This window comes from Emys orbicularis, chromosome 8 (assembly GCF_028017835.1).
Source record: "Emys orbicularis isolate rEmyOrb1 chromosome 8, rEmyOrb1.hap1, whole genome shotgun sequence".
Lineage (NCBI taxonomy): Eukaryota > Metazoa > Chordata > Testudines > Emydidae > Emys > Emys orbicularis.
Genome location: NC_088690.1, coordinates 43,283,507 through 43,309,377, shown reverse-complemented (window position 1 = coordinate 43,309,377; position 25,871 = coordinate 43,283,507). Strand labels below are relative to the sequence as shown.

The 25,871-nt window shown below is 41.4% G+C and overlaps 1 protein-coding gene across 2 annotated transcripts in view; it reads left to right on the top strand.

Annotated features, from left to right (window-relative positions):
- VAV3 (vav guanine nucleotide exchange factor 3) overlaps window positions 1-25,871 on the top strand; it is a 238,636-nt gene that overhangs the window by 30,258 nt on the left and 182,507 nt on the right. For both annotated transcript variants that reach the window (XM_065410115.1, XM_065410114.1), the window contains exon 2: window positions 21,320-21,436. In XM_065410115.1, the coding sequence (XP_065266187.1) occupies window positions 21,320-21,436 (117 nt within the window). The remainder of the gene's footprint in view (window positions 1-21,319; window positions 21,437-25,871) is intronic.

Here is a 25,871-nt window from a genome sequence, read left to right as displayed (position 1 = left end):
ACTTCCATCAGTCTGACTTTCCCATCCCTCCAACTAAAGTAATTAATCATCAGTGCTGAAGTCTGTAGTAAACTGAAATTTCTCCATCCAGATGCCCAGTTCTTATGTGGTTCTGTAGTTTTATTTATATTATACACTCTTCAGTACATAATGCATGTGTTCAGGAGGGAGACCAAGAACAAAGGAGTAAAGCAAGTGGTGTGAGAGAGATGCTGAGAATTGCAGAGGTTGCGTAGAACTACCCTTGTGGGTTATGACAGTTACTGGTATAAACACGGATAATCAATGCCAACATGTACAACTTCATAATATGTCAGAAAAGTGTTAGGGCTGTTCATTAGTGAAGAGGGGGATAGCATGAAAGGGAAGAGAGAGGAAGTATTAGTGATACTTGTAAGTAGATCAAGATGTTCACATTTATAGGTAGGAAAAGGAATAGTAAAATACAGAAAGAGAGAGCGCATGCTACAGAAAAGGGAAGAGCTAGTCTTTGGGAGAGAACTAGTAGAGTGTTAGTGATTAAGAACAAAGTTGATAGTCAAAGGTGGAGGGTAGACTGGAGACAGGCAAAGAGGTCTTGATAAGAATAGAAAGGAAGGCCTGGAAAATAGAGCATTTAAATTGTAATCCAAAATAGAGGGCAGGGAATGAGATAGATACAGAAATAGAAGCCTTAAGGTGGAATAATTGCAGAAGAAAAGAATTAGGGGGGAGTGGTGTCTATTATACAGATAGAGAGGGAAGAATATAAAACATGAGAGAGAATAGGGAAAAGACATGTATGACATAACCAGTTACAGGGAGAACCTGGAGGTGGACAAATCTATTGAGCACCCTTCTGATGTTCTCAAACATTAGAGTGGTTCAGGGCATATGGGTTTGTTGGACAATTTGCAACTTCAATTTTTTTCCTCTGGTATTTGCATGGTAGCTTTTAAATAAGTGTGTTCCGTACGGTTAGATGTCTTAACATTGCAAGTGTTTTTAATGCTAATCTGAGACGATACTGTACAATAGACCATTTGATCTGTCAAATGCAAAGTAGGAGTTTGCTCACCAAATACATCTTTCCTCTGAAAGAGCTACTACAATATGTAGTATAAATGATGGGCATTTTTGAAAACTAATAATTTACATGATACAACCAGAAAAACAAAATATGTTCTATGTTGAAATGGTTTTTGTGTGTGTTTTATTTACTTTTTATTTGAAACATTTGTATATCTGCAGTTGGTGAGGATGCTGAAGATCCTGTGGTGACACCATCTGCTTGCTCTGAGAATGTGTACTCAGAAGTGAGGCATGTGGTGATTATACATTATAGCAATCTGCATGATGAGTTCTGCATTTAAATTTTTTTTTTGTGTTAAGAAATTGAGTTTTCTGTGGCTCTTGTTTTCACTGCCGTGCTACATCAGCGCCACTGGTACCACTGCATCAATGCAATGTTGCATGTCTGGTGAAGACTCACTACGTCGACATGAGAACGCTCTCCCGTCAACGTAATTACTCCACCTTAACAAGAGGCGGAAGTTATGTTGGCAGGAGATCATCTCCTGCTGACTTAGTGCAGTGTACACACTACTTGAAGTTGATGTAACTTACGTCGCTCAGGGGTGTGGTTTTTTCATCCCCCTGAGCGATGTAAGTTGATTCTACTTAAGCGGTAGTGTAGACAAGCCCTCAGTTAGATTTTTAGTGCTGTTTTACTAGGGTTGTATCATCTCACTGCGTGAAATTATTCTAGGTTTTTATCGCCTAGGACTTCTTACTTTCCTGATATCATCAGTAAAATCTTAAAAGGCTTATATTAATCCTGGCAGAGATTTCTCCTGTATTTGCTTGAGGCTCCAGGACCAGGCATCCCACGATAACAGGAAATTAGTGGTCCTGCAATCTCATTTATAGAGTCAGTGATCTCTGAAGATGTGGGTGGTGGGTATTTGGAATTATCTCTTTTATCTTGGAGCTTTTATTGGAGCTAGCTATTTGTGGTTTGTTACACAAATACAAACTGTTGCAATTTGTGAGCCATAACTGGGGGATTTTAGTTTTATACAGTTTATTTTTTTTTATTCTGTGTAGTGTTCAGTGGGTGCATATTACACACATTTTGACCGGCTCAGGAGGAAATACTAGTATAATATTTCTAGGGTGGGTAATTACTAAGACAGTGATATATATTGCACTAAGCCAAAAGTCTGTATGTGGTCACGAGTAGGGATAGATGAGGTTGCTCTTTCTGAGCAGGGCTGGCTCCAGGCACCAGCCAAGCAAGCGCGTGCTTGGGGTGGCAGATTCTAAGGGGCGGCATTCCGCCCAATCTTAGGGCGGCATGGCTGCCCTATTTTTTTTTCTTTTGCTTTGCTTCCGGGTCCGGCCGCCCTGCGCCCTGGGTTGTTTTTTTTTTTTTTTTGCTTTGCCTCCGGGTCCAGCGTCCGGGCGCCCTGCCCCTGGGGTTTATTTATTTATTTTTGCTTTGCCTCTGGGTCCAGCCGCCCTGCGCCCAGGAGTGTTGTTTTTTTTGTTTTTGTTTTTTGTTTTTGTTTTGCTTTGCCTCCGGGTCCGGCCGCTCTGCACCCTGTTTTTTTTTTTTTTTTTTTTGCTTGGGGCAGTGAAAAAGTCAGAGCCGGCCCTGTTTCTGAGAGATTCCAGAGGGTAGTATTTAAGAATTGCTCACATGTGGTGGTTCTACAGGGTTCCTTTCTGTGGCCCCATCCTATTTCAATGTGTCCGTAGAGCTGTTAGGAGGATTGCTGAGTAAATGTGGGCTGTGGTGTCTGTGGTATGCTTAGAAAGCCAAGCTTTCTATATCTTCCTCATCTAACTTAGTCAGTGCAGTTGAATGAGTTACCCAGTGCTTATTGGAGATTGAAGTTTGAGTGAGTGTAATTTGGTTAAGGCTCATTCCAGACAAGAGTGATGTACTGCTTGTAGGCTGTAGCATGTGCCAAGAGCATGTGGACAGATGCATTTCAAAAATCAGATCAAGTGAATACGTGCACAATTTGCAAGAACTAAAGGCATCTGGGACCAATAACTTTTTTTCTATTGTCCCCTCGAAAATATTTCTTATTTGTGTTTTATAAACTTTTGGTATGTTTTTCTTAATAGCATCCCTGGGTTCCCTGCCCTTAGGAGAGTAGGAGAAGACTTCTGGGCTTTCCCTCCCCTAACCTAAAACAGTGAGGCAGAGGAGCAGTCGTAAGGGAATGGGGGCCAAAACCTAATTTCAAATTAGTTATACATATTTCCTTTTAATAACATGTTAGTATAGCATTGAGGGGGTCAGATAGCTCCTTACTGCCTTTTTACCTCTTCAGTTTTTTGCTGTTGCAGTATTTGAGAATCTGCTCCATCTCTTTTCAATTTGTGCTGAGAACTGGTACATACCTTTTTAGGTGTGTTTAATTCATACTCCTACTCTGAGAAGAGAGACCTAACTTACAAGTTCCCCACATTAGCCTTTGTCTGGATGAACTTTAGCATGTATTCACTGAGTATGAATGCTATCTGGTTTCTTAACAAATGGGAAGAGAAAACTAAATGTATTTTTTGAATGGTTGGCACTATTGCGTATAGCTTGGAAACATTAAGGTGAAACTCAATGTTTTGCTTCTATTTTAATTGTGCAGCATTAATAGTAAGCACTGATACAGTGCTATTGAGATGGAGGCCATTAAAGTACCCAGATTTCACAATGTGATAAGAAAAGAGTAGGTCTGTCTAGACTCATAGACTTTAAGGTCAGAAGGGACCATCATGATTATCTAGTCTGACCTCCTGCACATTGCAGGCCAAAGAACCTAACTCACCCACTCCTGCAATAGACCCCTAACCTCTGGCTGAATTACTGAAGTCCTCAAATCATGGTTTAAAGACTTCAAGTTACAGAGAATCCACCATTTACACTGGTTTAAACCCGCAAGTGACCCGCGCCCCATGCTGCAGAGGAAGGCGAAAAACCCACAGGGTCTCTGCCAATCTGACCCTGGGGAAAAATTCCTTCCCGGCCCCAGAGATGTGACCAGTTAGGGATACAGGTATAGGTTTAAGCAATTAAGATAAAAGCAATTTTATTAGGGTTTCATCACGTTCCTCTGATAGAAGAAACAAGTCAGTTGTACTTGTATTACCACATTCGGTTCCAGAAAGATTGGCAGCTGGTGCAAGGGCAGGGGCAAGGATCAATGTGCTATGGAATAGTTGGCTAAACCCCAGAGAATGTTGTGAGATGTAGATACTGTATATGGTGCATGTCCAGTGCCAGTGGGTTTTAACTTACAACTGTGCTGCAAGTCTTCTAATGGTATTTGTCTTTCAGACATGGGAATTCCCTTTGGGTTATAGTACAGATTAGGTTTTTATAAAATAGCTATTGAAAATACCAGAAATCTTCACTTTTGGTAGTTTGTGAAAAGTTGTGTTGGGTCCTACAGATCTTCTGTGATTGCTGGGAGCTCATCCCATGAACACAGGTCTTGGGGAAAGACCAATTCTTGATATGAAGCAAGAAAATAACATTTTACAATTTTGATTTAAGAAGCTACCTTCACTCCTAACCGTAATCGTCTTTAACCCCCACTCCACAGTCAAAAATGAGATCCCTATCCCTCCTTCCTCACCGCCCCCAAAACCGGAAACCATCTACGTGAAGGTAGATATCTACAATATGCAGTTCGGGTACATAAAATCATAGAATATATTTGGTTTAGCTTCATGTCTGATATATCTGGTTTGTACCAATGAGCAGCCTGGATATTTAAAAGAGAAATATCAATAGGTAATGTTGCCTGTTATGTGGGGATTTAGAAAATGTTACACATCCCAACATTTCAGTAAAGCAATGTGTGGGCCTTGTAAAACAAAATGGAGTTATGAATAAAATCCAACTAAATATCATATAAGCAGAAATCTAGCATGCCCTGGTGTGATGCCTACCCCACGCAGATGATGAAAGGGCTAATGTGGGCTGATGAGGGTGGGCCAGGTGTAATTAATGATGTGACCCAGCTGGGGACTGACTGATGTTATTAACAGAAGAAGTTTAGCGCAGAAGGAAGCTGCAGGGAGAAACTCTGCAGTCACTCTCCCGATAGTAGGGAATGAAGAGACCTGGGGGAATAGGAGGGCTCTGGCAGGGTGAGGAGAAAGCCCAGGGAAATGCTTGGTAGGGAGAACTCCAGAGAGGTGGCAGAAAGGAATCTGGTGGAGTGAACCTTGCCTGCGTGTTCTAGTGTCCCTGGACTGGAACCCAGTGTAGAGGGCAGGGCAGGCCTGGGTTCCCCTACTAGCCATTAGGGAAGGTGATGTAAAGCCTCTGACGTAAGCTGATAAGGACTTCTGAGAGCCCTGAGAAACAGGTGTATAGACCACTGGGCCCAGAATTGAGGATGGGAGACCACACCGAGGGATCAGATACTTGTTTTTGCTACACCTTCTGTTAATTTGAAATGTGACTCGTTGGAGGGCTGAGTTGCGAGATAAGGCAGACCACTGCAGGGCCAGAGCAGCTGTTGGCAGGGGGCACTAGATGAAGAGAGCATGCTACGCTATGCCAATCTGTGAGGGGATGCTCCAGCAGTAAGTGCAGTCTTGTACCCCAGGAATCAGTCACAACAACTGAAATAAATGTAGCAGTGCCCCTAAGTGGCATGCCTTACCAACAGACTTAGCTGTGTTTCATATTGTAGCTGTTGTCTTTTTTTATTTTTCTTTCCTTTAGTCATCAGAGCATCTTGAATGCTAATTTATTAAAATCTTCCAGTTGTTGACAGTCTGATTAAATCAGGTGGATTACAGGGATACTTTTAAAGTAAGAAATATTCAGGGAAGTGCTAATGTTTCATCATCTGAAATTAAATGTGAGTGATTAGAAACCCTGTATTGGGATCAATAAAATATATTCTAGCAGAAAATCAATGCATATTATAGATATGCCTTTTAAAAAAGCATTCCCCACATCACAGCTCTGAATACATAAGATCAGTGGACAGTAATCAATATGTTGGTTTAAAGTGCAGTTTCATAAATGCTTTTACCTGGAAGCATCTTAATGCCAAAGAAATGTGGCCTCTTTTTTCCTCTTCCTGTTGAGTTTTTCTTTCTAATCTTCCTACCATTGATTCAGTGATTCAGGCCTCCCCTGTTCCTGCTGCTACTTTCCATTGCATCTATTTTTAATTTCTTCTCTAGACCATTGTTCCTGACATGATTCTCATTGTCTATCTCCCCTTTCCTTTCCCATTCTCTCACTTCTGATTCTTGTTTTCCTTTTATCTTTCTCCTTCCTCTCCTGTCTTCCAGCTGCTCCCATTCTTTCCTTTTCTTGTTTTTTTTCCTTCCCTTTGTCTTCCTGCCCCTTTCTTAGCTGTTTGTAAACCACTTTGGGATGCTCAGAGGAAAGGTGCTTTAGAAGTGCAAATACAGAATGAAGCTGTAGATAGATTATTAGTTATAAGAAAGGGTAACTAAATATGTGAAACCTACTGCCTGCTGGGTCAGGTCTAGTGAGATAATGCAGTTTAATAATGCTCTTGTATAATGTGAGATAGCACAGTTCAGTGATATTCTGCCAACATTTTAACAAAGGGCTCTCACAAAAATTCTCTTTTGTCCTAGGATTAGGGTGACCAGACGTCCTGATAAAATCGGGACCGTCCCGATTTTGAGCTGTTTGTCCCGCGTCCCGACCCATATCTGGTCGGGACGCAATTTTTGTCCCGATATTTTGCGCCGGCTTTTTTTATTTTTATTTTTTTTTGCTCTCGGCCGGCCGGCAGCACTCGGCTTTTTTATTTTTTTTGCCCCCCCCCCCCTCCCCTGGTGTCCCGATATTTTCTTCATCTAATCTGGTCACCCTACCTAGGATACGCTCCAGAACCTCAGCACCACCCAGTTCCCTTCATGCCCATTACTTCCTTAATACAATTAATTTTCATGAGGGAGACTATGGTCTGGGCCTCCCTATCCACTTAGTGACTGCTCACCGTCCCCCAGGCTGCCTCTCCTGTTCCTCCAGTTGCAGTGAGGTCTCTGGAAAAGAAGGTCCCCTACTGCTTCAGGGGTGCCTATGACTCCATAACTGAAAGGATGGAGGGATGTGTGTGTGTGATGATGCTTTTCATCAAATGTTTCTGTGACTGGTGATGCACTGGTTCCTCTAGCCATGCTTGAGACTATAGCAGCGGTTCTCAAACTTCATTGCACCGCGACCCCCTTCTGACAAAAATTACTATATGACTTTGGGGGGGGGGGCAGAGGGAACCGTAGCCTGAGCCCCGTCACCCTGGGCGGTGTGGCCAAAACCAAAGCCTGAGTCCCACCATCCTGGGCGGAGGGCCAAACCCAAAGCCTGAGCTCCACTGCCCGGGGGGGCGCAAAGCCGAAGCCCAAGGGCTTCGGCCCTGGGCGACGGGTCTGTAAACTGAGCCCTGCCACCCAGGGCTGAAGCTGAAGCCTGAGCCCTGCCGCCCAGGGCTGAAGCCCCGGGCCCCAGCAAGTCTAACGCTAGCCCTGGTGACCCCATTAAAATGGGGTCCTGACCCACTTTGGGGTCCCGACCCACAGTTTGAGAACTACTGGGCTATAGGAACAAAGATGACAGAAAGACTTTCAAATCCCCCCTTGCTTTTGTAGCACCCTGGCATCAGTGCAGTGAAGGAGAAAGCCTCCTGCAGAAGTGGAAGGGGAGTTGTTAGCTTTCTCTGACCCATGTTGCTCTGTCTCCTCCCATCAGTGCTGTCTACAGCTCTGTACCCTACTAATGTGCCTCTGCTCCGTCTGCGAGAAGTAAGGCAGATGATCAGTTCTCCTCTTCTTGGTGCTGGAACAGAGCAGTGAGAACAACAAAGGCATTTAAACAAGAATCTCCCCGAAGCCCTGTCCACAGTGTCCCAGACCCAATTGACTGTTAGCTTATTATGAATCATCTGGAGGTCTTTGCCTGGGGTGTTTAATTCCTACATATCCTGAGAGTGTGAGTCTTCAGGAATATTTATTATTATTAGTAGTAGTACTAGTAACAATATTTTCATAGATTTAGAGTAAAATAAAATAAAATGTTTTACAAACATCAGCTGTACATGTGTGCTCACAGTTGTTAATACAATACAGAACTCCCAAATTATTACTTCTGCGGGACTTCCCAGCATATAATATCCTCTCTGGATTTGCTTCTTGGATTGCATGTTCTGTTGGGCAGGGACTACTTGTTTTTGTGTGTTTTACGGCACCGGCACTTTATTATTAGTACTGATACTCCACATTTTATTGTTTGAAAATGAAATGATTCACTTTCACATCATGAGTCTTCAGCTATGTAAGGTGTAAAAAAATATTGCCTTCAACCATATGATTAGCTGCTAATGATTTTAACCCTTCCAGACCTTGTTACCAACTGTGCCTATATCTATAACAAGGCCGATACGCCAACAGGGAAACATTCAAAACATCCCACTTGAGGAGTGGGGATGGGTGTGTTTAATTTTTCGTCCAGTAGAAACTGTAAGCTTAAGGATTCTGTGTGAGCTGTAAAACTTGTCTCTGAGGCTGAGGATGCTGCTTCCACAGCATTTGTAGCCCTAGCATTTCACAGAAAAAGGGAGCAAATTTGGAATGCAGTGTTGGATCCGCAGGATGGTGGGTGCAATGTGCTTTTACTAGATTACCAATCCAGCATGTTCCCAGGTCCTTTTAAGGGCATTAACAAGCCAGTAAATTATATTTGAAGTTGGAAAACAATAATGATCATAGGTTAAGTTGCATTGTGGCGCCTTTGTGATCCAAAAACAACATATTTGGAAATGGCCATATGTGCTCACTCCCCTCACCAATTCTGGTGCCAGAATTGAATTGCTAAAATCCCATTTTTGACACTTGAGTGTTGCGATTTTTCCTCTTGCTGGCTCAGGAAAAGGCATTAATAGATGCTGAATTAAGACTTCATCAGAAGTCCCTATTTGATTAATTTAGAATGCTTACAGCTATCTTTATTGAATGTAGTGACAATTACAGCTGTTGGCAGAGCAGAACTAATTTAATCTGTTTGGCTGCTGAAATTTGTGAAGGAGCCAAGAATGATTTCTGGAAAAAATTGTTAACCCTGAACACACAATCCTGTAAGTTTCGGAGTGTGCTATCATCCCCTTATTGTTAAATATCAAATATCCTGATGCTAATGAATATGCAGGTTTTTTTAAAAGAACATAGCCAGTAGTGGGAGTGCAACATGTTGCATTTTGGCAACCCTGGGTTTGAATTAAGATTATGTATGTTAGGGAACAGACCTTTATAATTTTAGAGAAGATGAGCACTGCATGTGTGGGAAGCTACATCTAGGGGGGATTCTCTCTTTGAATCCTGTAAGAATCTGACTTTCTTCCTTTTTGGCGGGGGGTGGAAAAAGTTAACTCAGGATAGACAGACCCAAGCATTCACTGATAGTTGTATAAGGTATGTGTAGATGGTACATACCTTTTATTTTTCCTTACAAAGTCACATTATAACTTTCCTAACCTTGTCATGGAACAGCTTCGCTTACAAAACTGGGACTTTCCTTGTGGGCAGGTCATCACAGAATATTCATTACATTTGTATAAGAGGTGACAGCTTTGTTGGCACAGAACAAAATGTGAGGCTTGCAGTCCCTAGTCTAAGATTTAGATTTAGCAGGATTAAAAAAAGGATTAGACATTTATATGCATAGCAACAATCTTCAGAGTTGGACTTGTTATAACAAATATTAAAACAAACAAGCAAGAGGAGAGAGAGAGAGAGAGACCTTCAAGCCTCAGGGAATAAACCAGATTCTTAGGAGGAGACTTTCCCTTGAATCAGGTTATTCTGTTGCAGGGTTTCTTTCTCTGAAGCAGCTCAGACTGGCCAGACATGATGACAGGATACAGAACTATATGTGGCACTGGCCTGATCCAATATGGCAATTTCTGTGTTCCTGCCCTTCACTAAGATATACTATTGCACACCTGCTCCTTTCCTTGTGCCTTCTTGGTGCCATAGAGTGGGAGTAAAAATGATGTCTTTCTATCTAATCTCTTTGGGAGCATGCCGGAAATGGACTTTTCCTATTTAGGGAGGATCAAGAAGCTTGCCAAGTTCTGCAGCAAGAGTTGAGAACTTGGAAAGCAGAAAGACGTGATCAGTTCCTCTCTTGTGCTCCTCTCTCCTATTTTGGCTTAATTCTACTTTCCCAAGAATTATAAAAAGGTGCAGTTAGGAGAATCACTTTCTCCCCCAACTCTCACTTCACTGGTCTTGCTTATCTGAGTAGTGGTTCTCATCATATGTATGTGACATCACTTCTTTAAAAATAAATTACCAGACTTTCTAAGACACATTGACAATGGCCAGTTTTTTTTATCCAATAACTTTGTCATATGTATGATTTGTTGGAATCTCTTGCCTTTGGTCTACAATTTCTCTCATATAAAATGCTGATTCTTACATCAGAACCCACAGTTGTGTGGGTACACTTGTAAGACTTTTAAAACCACAGTTAAAAAGCCTGTAGGCCAGGGTAAGTGTAGATATCTAGAAAGTCATTAAGGGATGGTATTCTGAACTCTCCCTTAGTTGATGAGTTCCCATATCTTCAAAGAAAAAAAACATGGATCTAGAGGGCACAGAGTTAAATAATGTAATTTCTTTATTTGTACTGCAGTAATCTCTCCTAATGGGTTCTGACATCCTCCCTTTTGAATACTAGTCACTATGAATCACCTGCCTGAGTTCTAGTGCTGTGATACCTTTGGAATCGGTTAACTTATTCATGTGACAGTTTGAAACCAACAAAATACTTTTTAAAGTGCAGTTAGTGATGGGGAAATACATTGTAATATGAGACAACAAATAAAAATCATCTCATTGATCTGCATGGCATTAGGGAGATAATATATCTTATGTTAGATTTTTTTTTTTAAAGAGACTGCTCTAAATTCTGATGCTGGAGGAGAACAAATTATAGTCAATTTCCTATCCTCTTTTCAGTAGGGGGTGACACCATAATCTAGCTGTACAAGGGTTGCTTCTTGCTTATATTTACTCTCAGACTTCAATGAGAGCTGTGTATCAATATTTGAAGGCAGAGTCTGTTCTAAATGCTGAGTGAATATTCAGTGAAGCAGAAGCAAATGCAAGGAAGTATAAGCAAGAAGCAAAGCTTGCACAGCTAAATGACTGTCTCATCATAATAAAAAGAGAGTAGGAAAAAACTTGTATTCCACTTTCCAACAATGACATTTAGAAAATGAACTCTTAAAAGATCCATTAGGTACCTAATTCCTCACATCAGTCATTTCTGTGTCCGTTTAGTCTCCTCTTTCCATTGACTTCAATAGGCGTTGAACATGAATATCTAAGACAGAGTTTGGCCCCTAAAATTGGTTATGCTGGTATCTCATCCCTCTTTAAAAATTTTCTTCCAATATAAAATATTTCAGATATAGAATATTGTCTATAAACAATAGATGTGGCTCTTACTAAAGTACTTTGATCTTCAACATTAAAGGACATTTCCTGAGAAATATCATTTAAATTTATATACATGGAGGAGATGTGAAATTGTTCTTTCTTTTACATTTTCATTTATCATTTCATCAGAGATGTGGCACAGAGAAATCCTTTCTCCGTGCTGGCAGTCACAAATTCCTGCCTGTGCTTTTTGTGCCTAATTAGCTGTTTCTGTTCAGTGCTTACTGTAAAATATTTCTTTATATTTCCTTGTCACTGCACATCAGCTTATGCCATGTTGAATAAGCTTTAAAGAAATGCTCTTTTGTGGCAGGTAACAAACATTGTAGGTCAAAAAAGACATGCTATTCCTGTGGAGATGGATATCATAAGCCATCCTGATCACTCTTCCAGTCTGTAGCATTTAGTTCTTTGATTCTGTGTTGCTCATCACTTAACAATTACACCAATTACATCTGCTTTCCTAGTGGAGAAGCAATTGTGCAAACTGATTTTTTTCCCCTTTCAAATAGATACCTTTTAAGACCTCTTAAAATCAAGTTCCTCACAGAGTAGACAGGAGCCTGTAACGTCTTGGTGACATTTTTCAGAAGAGTAGGGGTTTACCACAGTGTCCTAGCCAGTAGTCCAATCTCCTTGACAGTGTTGTACAGTGTGCTGTGTTTGTCTGCATGTCAGTACTGGTGTATGTACATAATTTGGGTAGAGGTGCTGCAACTAGGGGTGCTGGGGTTGCTGCCACACTCCCTGACTTGAAGTGGTTTCCATTATGTACAGGGTTTACAGTTTGGTTCAATGGCTTTCAGCACCCCCACTATAAAGATTTTTCCAGCACCCCTGAATTTGGGAACCCCAGAGAGGAAAAGGTGCTATAGAGATGTCAGATATGATTATATTAAAACCTGCAGCTTTTAAGACTGAAAAAAAAATGAAATTCAACACAATTAACTTATATGTAAAAACAAATATAATTTTTTCTTTTTAAACTTGCCTTTTGGTCATGAACTTATTCAATATGTATGGTAATAGAACTTGTATGGAACACTTCCATTAACACAGCTTCTATTAATATTAGACTGAGATCAGCTTTGATATCCTACTGAGCTCAAGTAATTTAGACTTGATAAGTGTCATTGGAATTGTAAGAATTGTGTGAGCCCTCTCCATTGCTAGGTCTTTAGGAGTCAGTACAACGTAAATGCAGTTGAATGAGATGCTTCTATTATCAAGTTTTTGCAGACTGTTTGTATCTGTAGTGCTGTCAATGGAGCATTCCAGTCTAATAGTAAAACTTCACTCCACTCACCACTACATTGACCAGGAAGCTCACTATAGTGATCTGGAACATGATGTCCAAATATTGTAGTGTGTTTGTAAAGGGTAACAACTTTTATTAAGTGTTTTTAAATTATGTAACATTGTGAAAGAAGAGAAACCCAGGTTTGGGCTGGAAGTCTGCGTGTATTGTGTAGGAGACTTTCAGAGATACAAAGGGCTGGTAGGTGCCCAACTCAGTGAAATTCTGTGAGAGTTAGGTACCTAACTGTCCTTTGTGCCATTAACCGTTGTCCCCATAGTGTATAATGTATTTCTGGAAGAATGCAAGGTATAATGCATTTTTGGAAGAAACACAGTAACATCATAAGGCCCCTAATATCTAGAGAGCTAAACCTACTAGTCAGAGGTTGACACCCAGGATGAGGAGGCACCAGCAAGCAAGGTCCAGTGTTATCTACAGAAGCCTCTGGATTGCAGATTTGTGACAGGCTTCAAGTCCCAGTTAAGAGAAACCCAAGAAATACTAACAGTTGATCCTTGCTGTAACTACCAGGATGATGGCCATCTTTGTTTAAAATGTATTTTTCATAGAGAAAAATGTCCACTGAAAATTATTTATATATTTGTTTTGGAAAAGTTTATCTTAAATCTTTCTCTGAAGGAAATATCCTGGATGTCTTGTGTGGATTTTCCAGAATGTGATCTTTACTGCAAATGCAGCATTTTATGTTTTTAATATGTAAAGGATTTTCCCATATAATTTCAAATAACTTTTACTGAAACAAAAGTGAAAATAAATATGCATATATTTTTGGTTTTAGTAACCTTCAAATTATATCTAGGAAGCTCTTATGGTTAGTTTAACTGTTCAGAGATGATAAACCTTTTAATCCATTTGAGTGATAGCATTGATAGTTATTGAACCAAGTCAAGTCTAAAACCAAACTTGCTAAGTATGCTTTCAGCTAACAGGGCGATTTCATCATATTGTCAGGGGGCCTGTTATTTTAAAGAAATTATGTTGTATGTAACTAATGATGTGGTCCCGGAGGCAGGCTCATGCAAAAGAGATAATAGAAGTGTTGTGTTGCCACACAATACCTACTGAATGTTAGATAATAGAGGTAAGAATTATGTCAAACTCAGGGCCCATTACTTACCCCTTATCAATCTACTTACATGTTCTTGTAATGTTCATGTACTTAAAAAATCGTTTTATCCCATTAATCATTCATTTAGAATATTCTTAGGAATTTTATTTAATTTCCACTAATATTGGTACTCGTTTATCTTAACACAATTTCCTTCAAAATATAAAGCCAAGTGGATATGATTGTTTAATACTGTTTTATTTGCTTTTATGGCTTATTATATATAATGCACAACATGCAGATATCACAGAGTCATCTCCAGATTTGACATAACTGTTGGTTCTTTATCATGGAATATAATGCTGAAGTCCTTTATTTTTAGTTTTAGTAGGAATAGTTTTAATTTAGTAGGAATATTTTCATGGTGAGGAACCTTATTGAATGGTGGCAGGGGTACTGATGTATATGTGATATATATGTAATGTATTGATGGATAAAATAGATAATTTATCTATATGAACGAGCTTAGATGTATTTTCATAGAAATGCCATTGAAAGTGGGACTACAGCAGACCAGTGACTTCACAATTGGTGTATGTAGAGGGGTTGCCTCAGTGTTTACCATCATGTTTCTTGCTCTGTACCCCAAGGTGGGACCAAGTCTTGCAGTCCTTACTCACGTAAAATTCCCAGTGAAGTAAAAAAATTGTTTTGTTTTCAAATATCTATTTTTCCCATTTTTGTTCCAATCCTTGTTTGTTAAAATATCTTCTCCCACTGCAAGTACATTTATTTAGATAAAAATTGACTGCTTAGTTTCATGGGGGATTCTGTTGGCCTTGTTCAATTGATTTTTAAAGATGTCTTGTTTTATTGTAACACCAGTATTTTTGCTTTTGAGCTTCTGGTTTGAATGAGCAGAAACACTCAGGGAAAAACATGGCAAACAGTACTAAATTTTGCATGCTTTCAAGGCAAAATTGTTAATCCCTCCATCATTTCCTCTAGCTTGGGTGGGGAGAAGATCTCTAGAAACCGTTTCATTTCTTGAGGGGGCCAGAAGAGGACTTAGGTGGGCAAACTACGGCCTGGGGGCCGCATCTGGCCCTTCAGACATTTTAATCTGGCCCTCAAGCTCCCGTTGGGGAGCAGGGTCCGGGGCTTGCCCTGCTCCGGCGCTTCAGCCAGGGAGCGGGGTCGGGGGCTTTCCCCGTTCTGCACATGCTGTGGCTCCGTGTGGCTCCCGGAAGCAGTGGCATGTCCCCACTCCGGCTCCTACATATAGGGGCAGCCAGGGGGCTCTGCACGCCGCCCCTGCCCCAAGCACCGCCCTCGCAGCTTCCATTGGCTGAGAACCGAACCCTTCAGTCCCAGCCCGGAGCACCCTCCTGCACTCCCAACCCTCATATCCAGCCCCACCCCAGAGCCTGCACCCCCAGCCGGAGCCCTCACCCACTTCCTGCACCCTATGCCTCTGCCCCAGCCTGAAGCCCCCTCCCGTACCCTGAACTCCTCATTTCTAACCCCACCCCAGAGCCTGCACCCCCAGCCGAAGCCTTCATCCCTTCCCGAACCCCGGCCCTCAATTTCTTGAGCATTCATGGCCCGCCATACAATTTCCATACCCAGATGTGGCCCTCAGGCCAAAAAGTTTGACCACCCTGACTTAGGCCAAGACTCTGTTTCCCCTCCTCCATGACTTCCTCTCTACCAGTGGGCCACATGCTTCCTGCTGTCCTTGGGGGTTAGAGGACATATCTTAGTGACCTTTCTTAAGCCCCCTCCCCCTCAATGTCAAGATTGTGTGACGGCTGGTTCCCTCCCTCCATCTTAGATTCTTCTAGGGTGGCTATCTGGCTTATCTTCATATGGGCTGGCAAGGTAGATTTCCCCCCCCACCCCACCGCCCCTGTCTACAGAAAGATCTTGTGACAAGGGATGTGGGAGGAAGTGGGTGGCATCAGTCTTGTCTGAAACTTGTTTCTGGCTTACTAAAATGTTCTCAAACCTTTTGGCAAATCTGGGCAAAGTTTTAGGCTCATTACAACTCCCGTTCCTTCAGGTAGGTCATTTGCCGCTGAGCTTCCAGTTCCTTAAAGGCAATTTGTTTCACAAGGCTATAATTGTTCTTTACACTGGCAGATTTTGTCTTTGATTAATGTACAAAGTGCTCCTCCCTGCTAATCTTTCTAGCATGTAGACGCATTAGTCGGTGATTACAAGTGTGTTGTATATATTTCATTGTGAGGACACCATTAAATGTAATACATACTCTATAATATAAACTCTGTTGAACAAACCTGGTGGCTGTAACTTTTAAAAAGTAGCAACCCCTCCCACCTGAGTAATTTCTGTGTAGGTTATTTTGTGACTCAATTCTTGGAAGTCTCAGACTCCACCAAACCACTTTTCTCCAGACACACTGTAGTGGTATGGTGGGGGCAGGAGTACATGAGCTTGGCCTCCTCAGTTAGCAGGATAAAGAGGCATGTATTCCACTCCTCTTTTCAGTATTGGCTTGAAAACCATAAAGGTTCCTGAAACCAGGGAAGAAGTTTGTAATGCAGATCCAATGAAGTGTCTTGTCTTCTGTAAACCTGACACACATTTGTGTCTGATTCAAACCTTCTTCTTCTGTTCCTTATTCTATAAATGGTACATCTGACACATAACTACCGGAAACCTCTAGTTTATGGTTTGACTGCTATGGTTTGTTTTACGGTGCATTACACTGAATTTGTCAGCCATTGTCTTATCTGACATTCCATGACCATCCCAGATATTTTCTAATACCTAAGGTTGCTAATGTTGAATGAGTGCTTTTACAACATGAGTACAGACTTGTTAGGATCTGTTTTTGCCTCCTACCCTCCCCAGGCTATAAATATTTTTCTCATAAACCATTGTTTTGTGCTATTTCTTACCCAAATTTCCACACTTGTTGCTATTACAAAATGTTGAGGGACCATATACATTGTACCCACACACATACATACACTTCCCTCTAATTCATGATGAGTTCTTGGTCCTCTTTGCAATGTGTGCAATTCAAAGTGTGTGTGTGTATGTCCCTTGAACTTCTTTCAGGTAGAGCAGGTAGGCAGTTCCTCCCTTGTCCCAAATCCTTTGCATCTCTTCAGCACCAACAGTTTCAAACTCTCACAACCAGTGGTAATTTCCTGTCTCTTTCGCTGGCTCCCAGTGAGATAGTGAGTACACCAGCTGGATGCAAATAGATTAGCACAGATTGGAGACCTAGACCTTGTAGTGGACGCATCTTATCCCTCTTTGGTTCAGCTGCTGAGTTATACCAGGCTGTCTCCAAACTCTCACTGAGTTATAGTTGGCTCAGCCTTCAGATGGTGACTATGATATGTCATGCCAGGTGGTCTGCCCACAAGGAGAGCTTCCTGTATAGCTTTAAAAGAGCTACTGAGCATGTTTAATGCCGCACCCCAGATTGTGGATGTTTTTGCTTCCTCTGGCAGTGTCATTTTGCCCAACTCTGGCAAGTCTGTAAACACACAGAGGCCCCAAAAGTAAACCAATAAACTGTGTCTCCACCTCACTATTTCTTCCCTTATTTACACCACTAAATGCTGAAATGCATGAGTGCGGATAAACCATTTGGCTGTTATTCTGCATATGAGAATGTTGGCATGAGTACCACAGTTTCTCTTTATGAAGAAACAAGTGTATCACTTTAGTTGTATATAAACAAAAGTAATTTAAAACATGGGCTCAGTTCAGTAATCCTTATTCTCATGGATGAGGCATTGAGAGAATTGGGTTTTAATCCTGGTTTGCTGTGTGACTGAGGCCTGGTCTACACTTGAGGGATAGTTGTAAGTTATGCAACTTCAGCTACGTGAATAACGTAGCTGAAGTCGACATACTTAGACCTACTCACCGCGGTGTCTTCACTGCGGTGAGTTGACTGCTGCCACTCCCCTATTGACTCGCGCGGCGGTGGAGTACAGGAGTTGATGGGAGAGTGCTCGGAGACTAGACGTGATAAATCGACCCCCGCTGGATCGATCGCTGCCCGCCAATCTGGTGGGTAGTATAGACATACTCTAAGATAACATTTGAAATAAAATTTCAAGCAGATTGCTGTGTTCATTGAAATAATACTGTTGCCTTTAAACATTTACATTTTTTTGTACTGTTATATATTGGATTGTAAGATTTAATAAAAATAGACTTTGTGGAGTTGTATCTTCTCATAAAAAGAACTGGTACATCTTGCACTGTTTTATTTTTAGGTATGTGTCTTTCACAAGTTGCTGCAAAATTATTGACAAGGGTTGTCACTTTCACTGCTGTTTCAAAAGATAACATGTTTGGGCTATGGTGAAAACAAATTACAGCCCCTTATCTAGAAAAAAAACATCTTTTAATGCTGCTGATACACAGAAGTGGGGCTATGCAGCTACTGAGGCTTCTCCCTCAAGTGGTTATTTCTCCCTCACTGATGTAGGGTTTTTTTTTTTTTTAATTGCTTGTGACTGCTCTCCCTTCTCCAGTTAGGAGTCCCTAGCCCATGGCTAAATCAATTGCTATTTGCTCTGAGCATTCTACAGAGGGAGTGTGGAAGGGGAAAATTATTCCCTAATTAACAGCCAAGGAATAATTTTAACGAGGAGGCCTGTCAGCCTGAAAACAGAACTCCTTGTGTGACAGCTGTGTTTTGTTGCTCAACTGTGGACAATAATAGTTCATTGGGCTACAGATTCTCCCAATTGCCTTTTCATTTTCTGTTTTGTGCATGTGTGTGCATTAGTGGGGGTTATTAATGAGAAGTGGTTATTGGGGTTGCTAAAAGGAAGTGTCCCCTCCCACACCTGGAAGTCTGGTCTGAAGCTGAGTTGAGACTATGTGGGGTAGGGCCTGAAGAAGAGACAGTCCAGGATGTATATAGGGAGTAGTGGAGTCAAGGAAGCAGAATGCTTACTTGATAAAGCTTTCTCCAGTCCCAGGCATTAGTGCAATTCCTCAGCAGAGTATGATTCGGAAGTGCAAATCATTGGTAGCTATAGCTGTATTCAGGCAAATCGAATCTCTGATTCCATCCTAAAAATCAGGATCGTTCCATCAAGCTAATTTGCCACTTGATAAATTGGGAACTAGTTCTCAATTGTGCAAAAATCACTATAAAATCATAATTGTATAACCCCCCAGTGTGTAATTATGGTCCATTTTGATAATATTATTTGGGGTGTGTTGAATCTGTAAACACAGTGCATGCATTTACAGTGTCAAGTATCAGGGTGTAGCCGTGTTAGTCTGTATCTACAAAAACAACAAGGAGTCTGGTGGCACCTTAAAGACTAACAGATTTATTTGGGCATAAGCTTTCGTGAGTAAAAACCTCACTTCTTCGGATGCATAGAGTGAAAGCCACAGCAAGCCTGGTGGCTGAGCTTTGTGACTTTGTCCTCACCCACAACCACTTCAGATTTGGGGACAACTTATACCTTCAAGTCAGTGGCACTGCTATGGGTACCCGCATGGCCCCACAGTATGCCAACATTTTTATGGCTGACTTAGAACAACGCTTCCTCAGCTCTCGTCCCCTAGTGCCCCTCCTCTACTTGTGCTACATTGATGACATCTTCATCATATGGACCCACGGAAAGGAGGCCCTTGAAGAATTCCACCTGGACTTCAACAATTTCCACCCCACCATCAACCTCAGCCTGGACCAGTCCAAACAAGAGATCCACTTCCTGGACACTACAGTGCAAATAAGTGATGGTCACATAAACACCACCCTATACCGGAAACCTACTGACCGCTATACTTACCTACATGCCTCCAGCTTCCATCCAAGACACATCACACGATCCATTGTCTACAGCCAAGCCCTAAGATACAACCGAATTTGCTCCAACCCCTCAGACAGAGACAAACACCTACAAGATCTTTATCAAGCATTCGTAAAACTACAATACCCACCTGGGGAAGTGAGGAAACAGATTGACAGAGCAAGACGGGTACCCAGAAAGCACCTACTACAGGACAGGCCCAACAAGGACAATAACAGAACACCACTGGCCATCACGTACAGCCCCCAGCTAAAACCTCTCCAGCGCATTATCCACGATCTACAACCTATCCTGGAAAATGATCCCTCACTCTCACAGACCTTGGGAGGCAGGCCAGTCCTCGCTTACAGACAACCCCCCAACCTGAAGCAAATTCTCACCAGCAACTACACACCACACCACAGAAACACCAACATTACAAAATGTTGAGAGACCATCCCTGTAGCAAACCTCGTTGCCTACTCTGTCCCCATATCTACTCTGGCAACAGCATCAGAGGACCCAACCACATCAGCCACACCATCAAGGGCTCATTCACCTGCACATCCACTAATGTTATATATGCCATCATGTGCCAGCAATGCCCCTCTGCCATGTACATTGGCCAAACCGGACAGTCCCTCCGCAAAAGAATAAATGGACACAAATCGGACATCAGGAATGGTAACATACATAAGCCAGTAAGTGAACACTTCAATCTCCCTGGTCATTCTATTACAGATTTAAAAGTCACTATCATTGAACAAAAAAACTTCAGAAACAGACTTCAAAGAGAAACAGCAGAACTAAAATTCATTTGCAAATGTAACACCATTAATCTGGGCTTGAATAGGGACTGGGAGTGGCTGGCTCATTACAGAAGCATCTTTTCCTCTCCTGGAATTGACACCTCCTCATCTATTATTGGGAGTGGACTACATCCACCGTGATTGAATTGGCCCTGTCAACACTGGTTCTCCACTTGCGAAGTAACTCCCTGCTCTCCATGTGTCAATATATAATGCCTGCATCTGTAACTTTCACTCTATGCATCCGAAGAAGTGAGGTTTTTACTCACGAAAGCTTATGCCCAAATAAATCTATTAGTCTTTAAGGTGCCACCAGACTCCTTGTTGTTTTTGCATTTGCAGTAAATCTCTGCAACTACACTTCCAATTAATTCTTTTTAATGAAAATACTTGGTATATTGCAAATTGATTGCTTTTCTAAGTTCAATGCTATGGTAATTTTTCTTTTAGCACCTAAAGAGTTTGGTCCACTCTTAAACACTAATTGCTTACAATTTTTTTAAAACTGAAGCCATTTTAAAGTTAACTTAAACTTGGTAACTTCTTAGCTTTTCTCTTTGCCAACATAAAATTAGCTTAAACAAATTATGCTCAACAAAATTCCTCTCTTTAGGCCTTGGATAACACTATTTCAGTCTAAAGATAATTTTAATGACTGAATTACAAACCATCTGAAAATAATGGTTTAATAGAGGTGCAAGCTAACCCGTAGAAATGGTAATATTGCAGTGGGTTTTGCTATACATATATAATGGCAAAAATAATCACGAGCTTCCAAAGTATACCACAAAGCAGTTGGTAACTACATGCCTGTACACTAACAATATTATTTGTTTTTTTTCTCTAGTTTCTCTGCTTGAAGAATATAAGAACATTCCTTTCAGCATGTTGTGAGATATTTGGGATGAAGAAAAGTGAACTTTTTGAAGCATTTGATTTGTTTGATGTGCGAGATTTTGGAAAGGTAATTTAAAATTTCCTGTTTACTAATATCTTCTTTTTTGGCTGGATAAAGTGGTTATTGGGTAATGCTTGCCATTAGTTTTATATAGCAACTACCTTGATGCAAAAGAGAGGTTTGGTCTGGTTTTGTTTTTTTCACACTTGTGTTGCATTTTTCTTTTCTTTAAGTCATAGTTGACAGAGGCCACCTGCCTGGATGTTTTAACCATTGTGTCCTTTAGATCTGCTCAGAGCAGACAACCCAGTGGCTAGAATTGCAGTGGCCAATGTACACTAGCACTTCCCATCATTGGTGCTACTGGTGATGCACTAGTGCTAGCACTGTTGGAAGACTTTAGGGGAAAAATGTAGTGTAGGAGAGGCCAAAGAGGTCAAACACCTAATGTTCTACTGATGGATTCACCTCTTGGTTCCTCTCTTGGTTTGGCTTGCTCACAAGGGCTGTTCCGTTGGGAGCAAGTTACAGGCAGAAAAGGAGCAATGTTATGGGGCAGTGAAGGACCATACAGTGGATTGGTGTCCTAAGGGAAAATGTGCACAGCTGGAGGAGCAGGGAGTAGCAGTGGTGGGTGATGAGAAGAGGAGTCTGGGCTGACTGTAAAGTCAAGTCACTTGGCGCTCCATATCTTTTGGGGGGAGCCTCCTATCCCATGCAGGCTCTCAAACTCTTGGAGTGACTCTACCTTCCTCTCCAGCAGTGGGACTTAGGAGGGGGAAACAGTAACTCTCAGACCCTTCATCCCCACCCCCTTGTGGTGAAGGGAAAGGGGTGGTAGGCAACTCCAGACTTGAATTCTGTTCCCCCACTTCTAGTTGCTTGAAGCCACTGTGTTGTCTGTGGGCCTGCAAATTGTAAGGCTTGGCACTTAGAGGAGTAATGGGAAGAAGAAAAGGATGATAAGAGTGCCTAAGCATGGGGAGGGAGAGAAAAGTGAGGTTTTTGTATGAACAACAGGTGGTAACAGTAGTCAGATGACATGACAGTGGAAGTGGGATGTCCCTAACCTGCAGCATCACCGTCTTTGCACCTATAATTTTTTTCATTGTCTAGGCTGGCAGAAATGGATGTACATTTAGTACAGACACTCTGTCTTTTCTCCAATATTTTCAAACCAGACTATCAGACAGCAGGAACATGCTGTGGCAGGCAAATGTCCTGGTGTTCAGGACTACGGTCTGTGGGAACAAATCTGTTCCGTACAGTTAGTGTGTCATAATGGATATCCCAATTGCATGACAGGACAAGCAGTCTCTGAAGTCTGGGGAAAGGATATAATTGCCAACTGTGTCCACAAATAGCAGGTTCATTTTAATAAGAAATACAGACATTAAGATTGTATACAGTGGAATTGTTTGAGCAAAGCCCTCTTTTGATGATTACATCTGAATGAACACTACATGCAGGCCCATGCCAATGTTCTAATAGGCAATTTAATGCCAAGACAGGTCAGTTTGGTTATAATTAGCACTCCCACAAGCTACTACATTCTCTACTTGTGCCACTCACAAAGGTGCAATTTGTGTTCTGCCTTTCAAAAACCAAATAAAGCCTTTTCGTCTGGTCCTTACAACTGAATGTTCATTGTTCAGTATAAATGAGGCCCAATTTATCACCATATGTAGGACCTGGCTTTTGGCAAGTATGGTTTGATAGATTCATGTAGCCAAATGCTCACTGAAAATAGTAATCTACATAACATAGTTCCACCATGTTGGCTCTTCATGTACCTTTGGATTTCTTATGTTTTTTCTACATTTTTTGCCCTAAAGCAAACCTTACAAGTAGTCTTCCTTTTGCTTGCTTTCTTCATAATAGCACATTTACCTTGCTATTTGGTGATGGAAGGACTTCTGTGCACAGGCGAAGTAGATATGACCAAAGGGATAGGTATTTAGTATAGGAGGAGGGTAGGAAAGAGAGAAGGGGAGGGTGAATGAGAGACAGAGAATAGAGGGTCAATGAAGTAAAAGAAGGGGCATGAGAGAGGGGAAAAAGAGGGTTGGGAACTGTGAAGAGGAAAGCTTGGCTTGAGAAGGAAGAGGATAGATGAGGGAAGATAATGGGTAAGAAGGATGTGAGAGATATGGGGTTATGAAGGAGTTAGGCTGGTTGAGCAGAAGGAAGGGAGGTGCTCCAAGTGTAGATATATCCATAGTTAAAAGGGGGGAGGGATAGCTCAGTGGTTTGAGCATTGGCCTGCTAAACCTAGGGTTGTGAGTTCAATCCTTGAGGGGGCCACTTAGGGATCTGGGGCAAAATCAGTACTTGGTCCTGCTAGTGAAGGCAGGGGGCTGGACTCAATGACCTTCAAGGTCCCTTCCAATTCTAGGAGATAGGATATCTCCTTTAATTTAATTTAATTTAATTTAAAAATAGTGGTGGGGTGCCACAAGCCAGGGGCCCTTCCAGTCTGGAACTGCTTGACAACTCTGGCATCTTTTTTTTTCAAACAGTTTTAAGTTTTAACTCTTAAATCTTAAAACTTATCCCTCCCTTGGGGGGGGAGGGATGGATAGCTCAGTGGTTTGAGCATTGGCCTGCTAAACCCAGGGTTGTGAGTTCAATCCTTGAGGGGGCCACTTGGGGATCTGGGGCAAAATCAGTGCTTGGTCCTGCTAGTGAAGGCAGGGGGCTGGACTCGATGACCTTTCAAGGTCCCTTCCAGTCCTAGGAGATGGGATATCTCCATTAATTATTATTATTATAATTTATTATTATTAACTCCCTCACCCTCCTTGTCTGTTTAACATGTGACAAAGCTCCAAAGTACCATTTTTACTGCTATGAGACTGAGACACAATGATGATTAGTTACTGTGGGCTACTCTGAATTATAAAGAGCTATGTATGTAAACCTGTGATTAGTTTTTCTGTGTGCAAAAGCTGACTTTCTCTAGTGTATTGTTTGTAACCTCCTACATACTTGTCTGCTCTCTGCCGTTGCCAGCATGTATTCAGCACGGATTTCTACTTCTGAGTCAATGCATCACTCCCCTAGTTTAACAGAAGAGCCTATAATTATCTAAAGATCATGCCATATTAAAAATATTCCAAATCAGAACAAATATCACAGTAATAATTTCCCCTTTTTAATATCTGAAGATACAATATTTCCATTACTTTTTATACATTGCACTTTATAATAGACAGGAGGCCTGATTCTTATTTACACTAAGGCCCCTTTAAGCTGCCTAAGGCTACGTCTATACTTACCTCCGGGTTCGGCGGTAAGCAATCGATCTTCTGGGATCGATTTATCGCGTCTTGTCTAGACGCGATAAATCGATCCCGGAAGTGCTCGCCGTTGACGCCGGTACTCCTGCCTGCCGCGTGTGGACCCGTGGTAAGTACCTTGTAGTTCGAACTAAGGTACTTCGACTTCAGCTACGTTATTCACGTAGCTGAAGTTGCGTATCTTAGTTCGAACTGGGGGGTTAGCCCTAAGTGATGTAAAGAGTAAAGTGTAAATAAGAATCAAGCCCATGGGGTTGCTTTCTGGTCCTGGTGATTGAAGTGGCTCACTGAGCATATCTAACTACTTTTGTTTGATCGTTTGTGCAATATAAAGAGATTGGCAAACCAAGCAATTCCACCTGTCCTTTTATGCTACTGTACATTTTTTGCCATACTAGGAATAGTTAAGATATAGCATTGTACTTCCAGTCTTTTTCTTTCAAACTTGTTATATTGCCTATTCAAAAATACCAAAGATTTTTTCTTGGTTCTGTGAACAGCAGAGGAATTAAAACAAAAAGTCTTTTAACAGCTACTGTTGCAGTGACTGCTCTACCAGGTATTCAGTTGTTTGCTATAATTTTAGGGTCCTTATCTAGACCTTTGTGTCAAGCCTTTGCTACTTGTTTAAATAGGCTAAAAAGTGCTTTATGATAGAGTAGCATTACTGTTGATTTCTAGTTAGTTGTTGAGAGAGATCCTGGTTCACATAGTTACTCTAATATGACCATAAAGGGCCTGATTTTTAAGACAGCCACTAATCTTGAAGGAAAATTTTTGCAGATTCAGTTAGTTACTGGTGCAACATTGTACCTGTGAAATAACATGCTGGATTGAGGCCTGTCTCAAAAATGTAGCTCACAATGTATCAATGGCTATTTGACACATGGCTTTTGTGGTTTGTGCTTTGTAAAGTTGTGTTCCAAAATAAACTTTTATCTTATGTAAAACGGAAATAGAATAATGTAAGCTGGCATTTGCAGAGATACTATCTCTTTCATGAAAGATTTTAACTATTGCATTTCTCTTCTCCCAACTCAAAATTAGCCTTAATAGTACATCATTTCTTTTATGTATATATTGTAGTGAACAACATGTGCTAGGTGCTGTACAACATATAGGAAGGAAGAGATAATTCCTGTCTTTACAGTATGTGACAATTTCATCGTCTGTGCTGCTCAGTGTCAGGGGCCTAACAATGT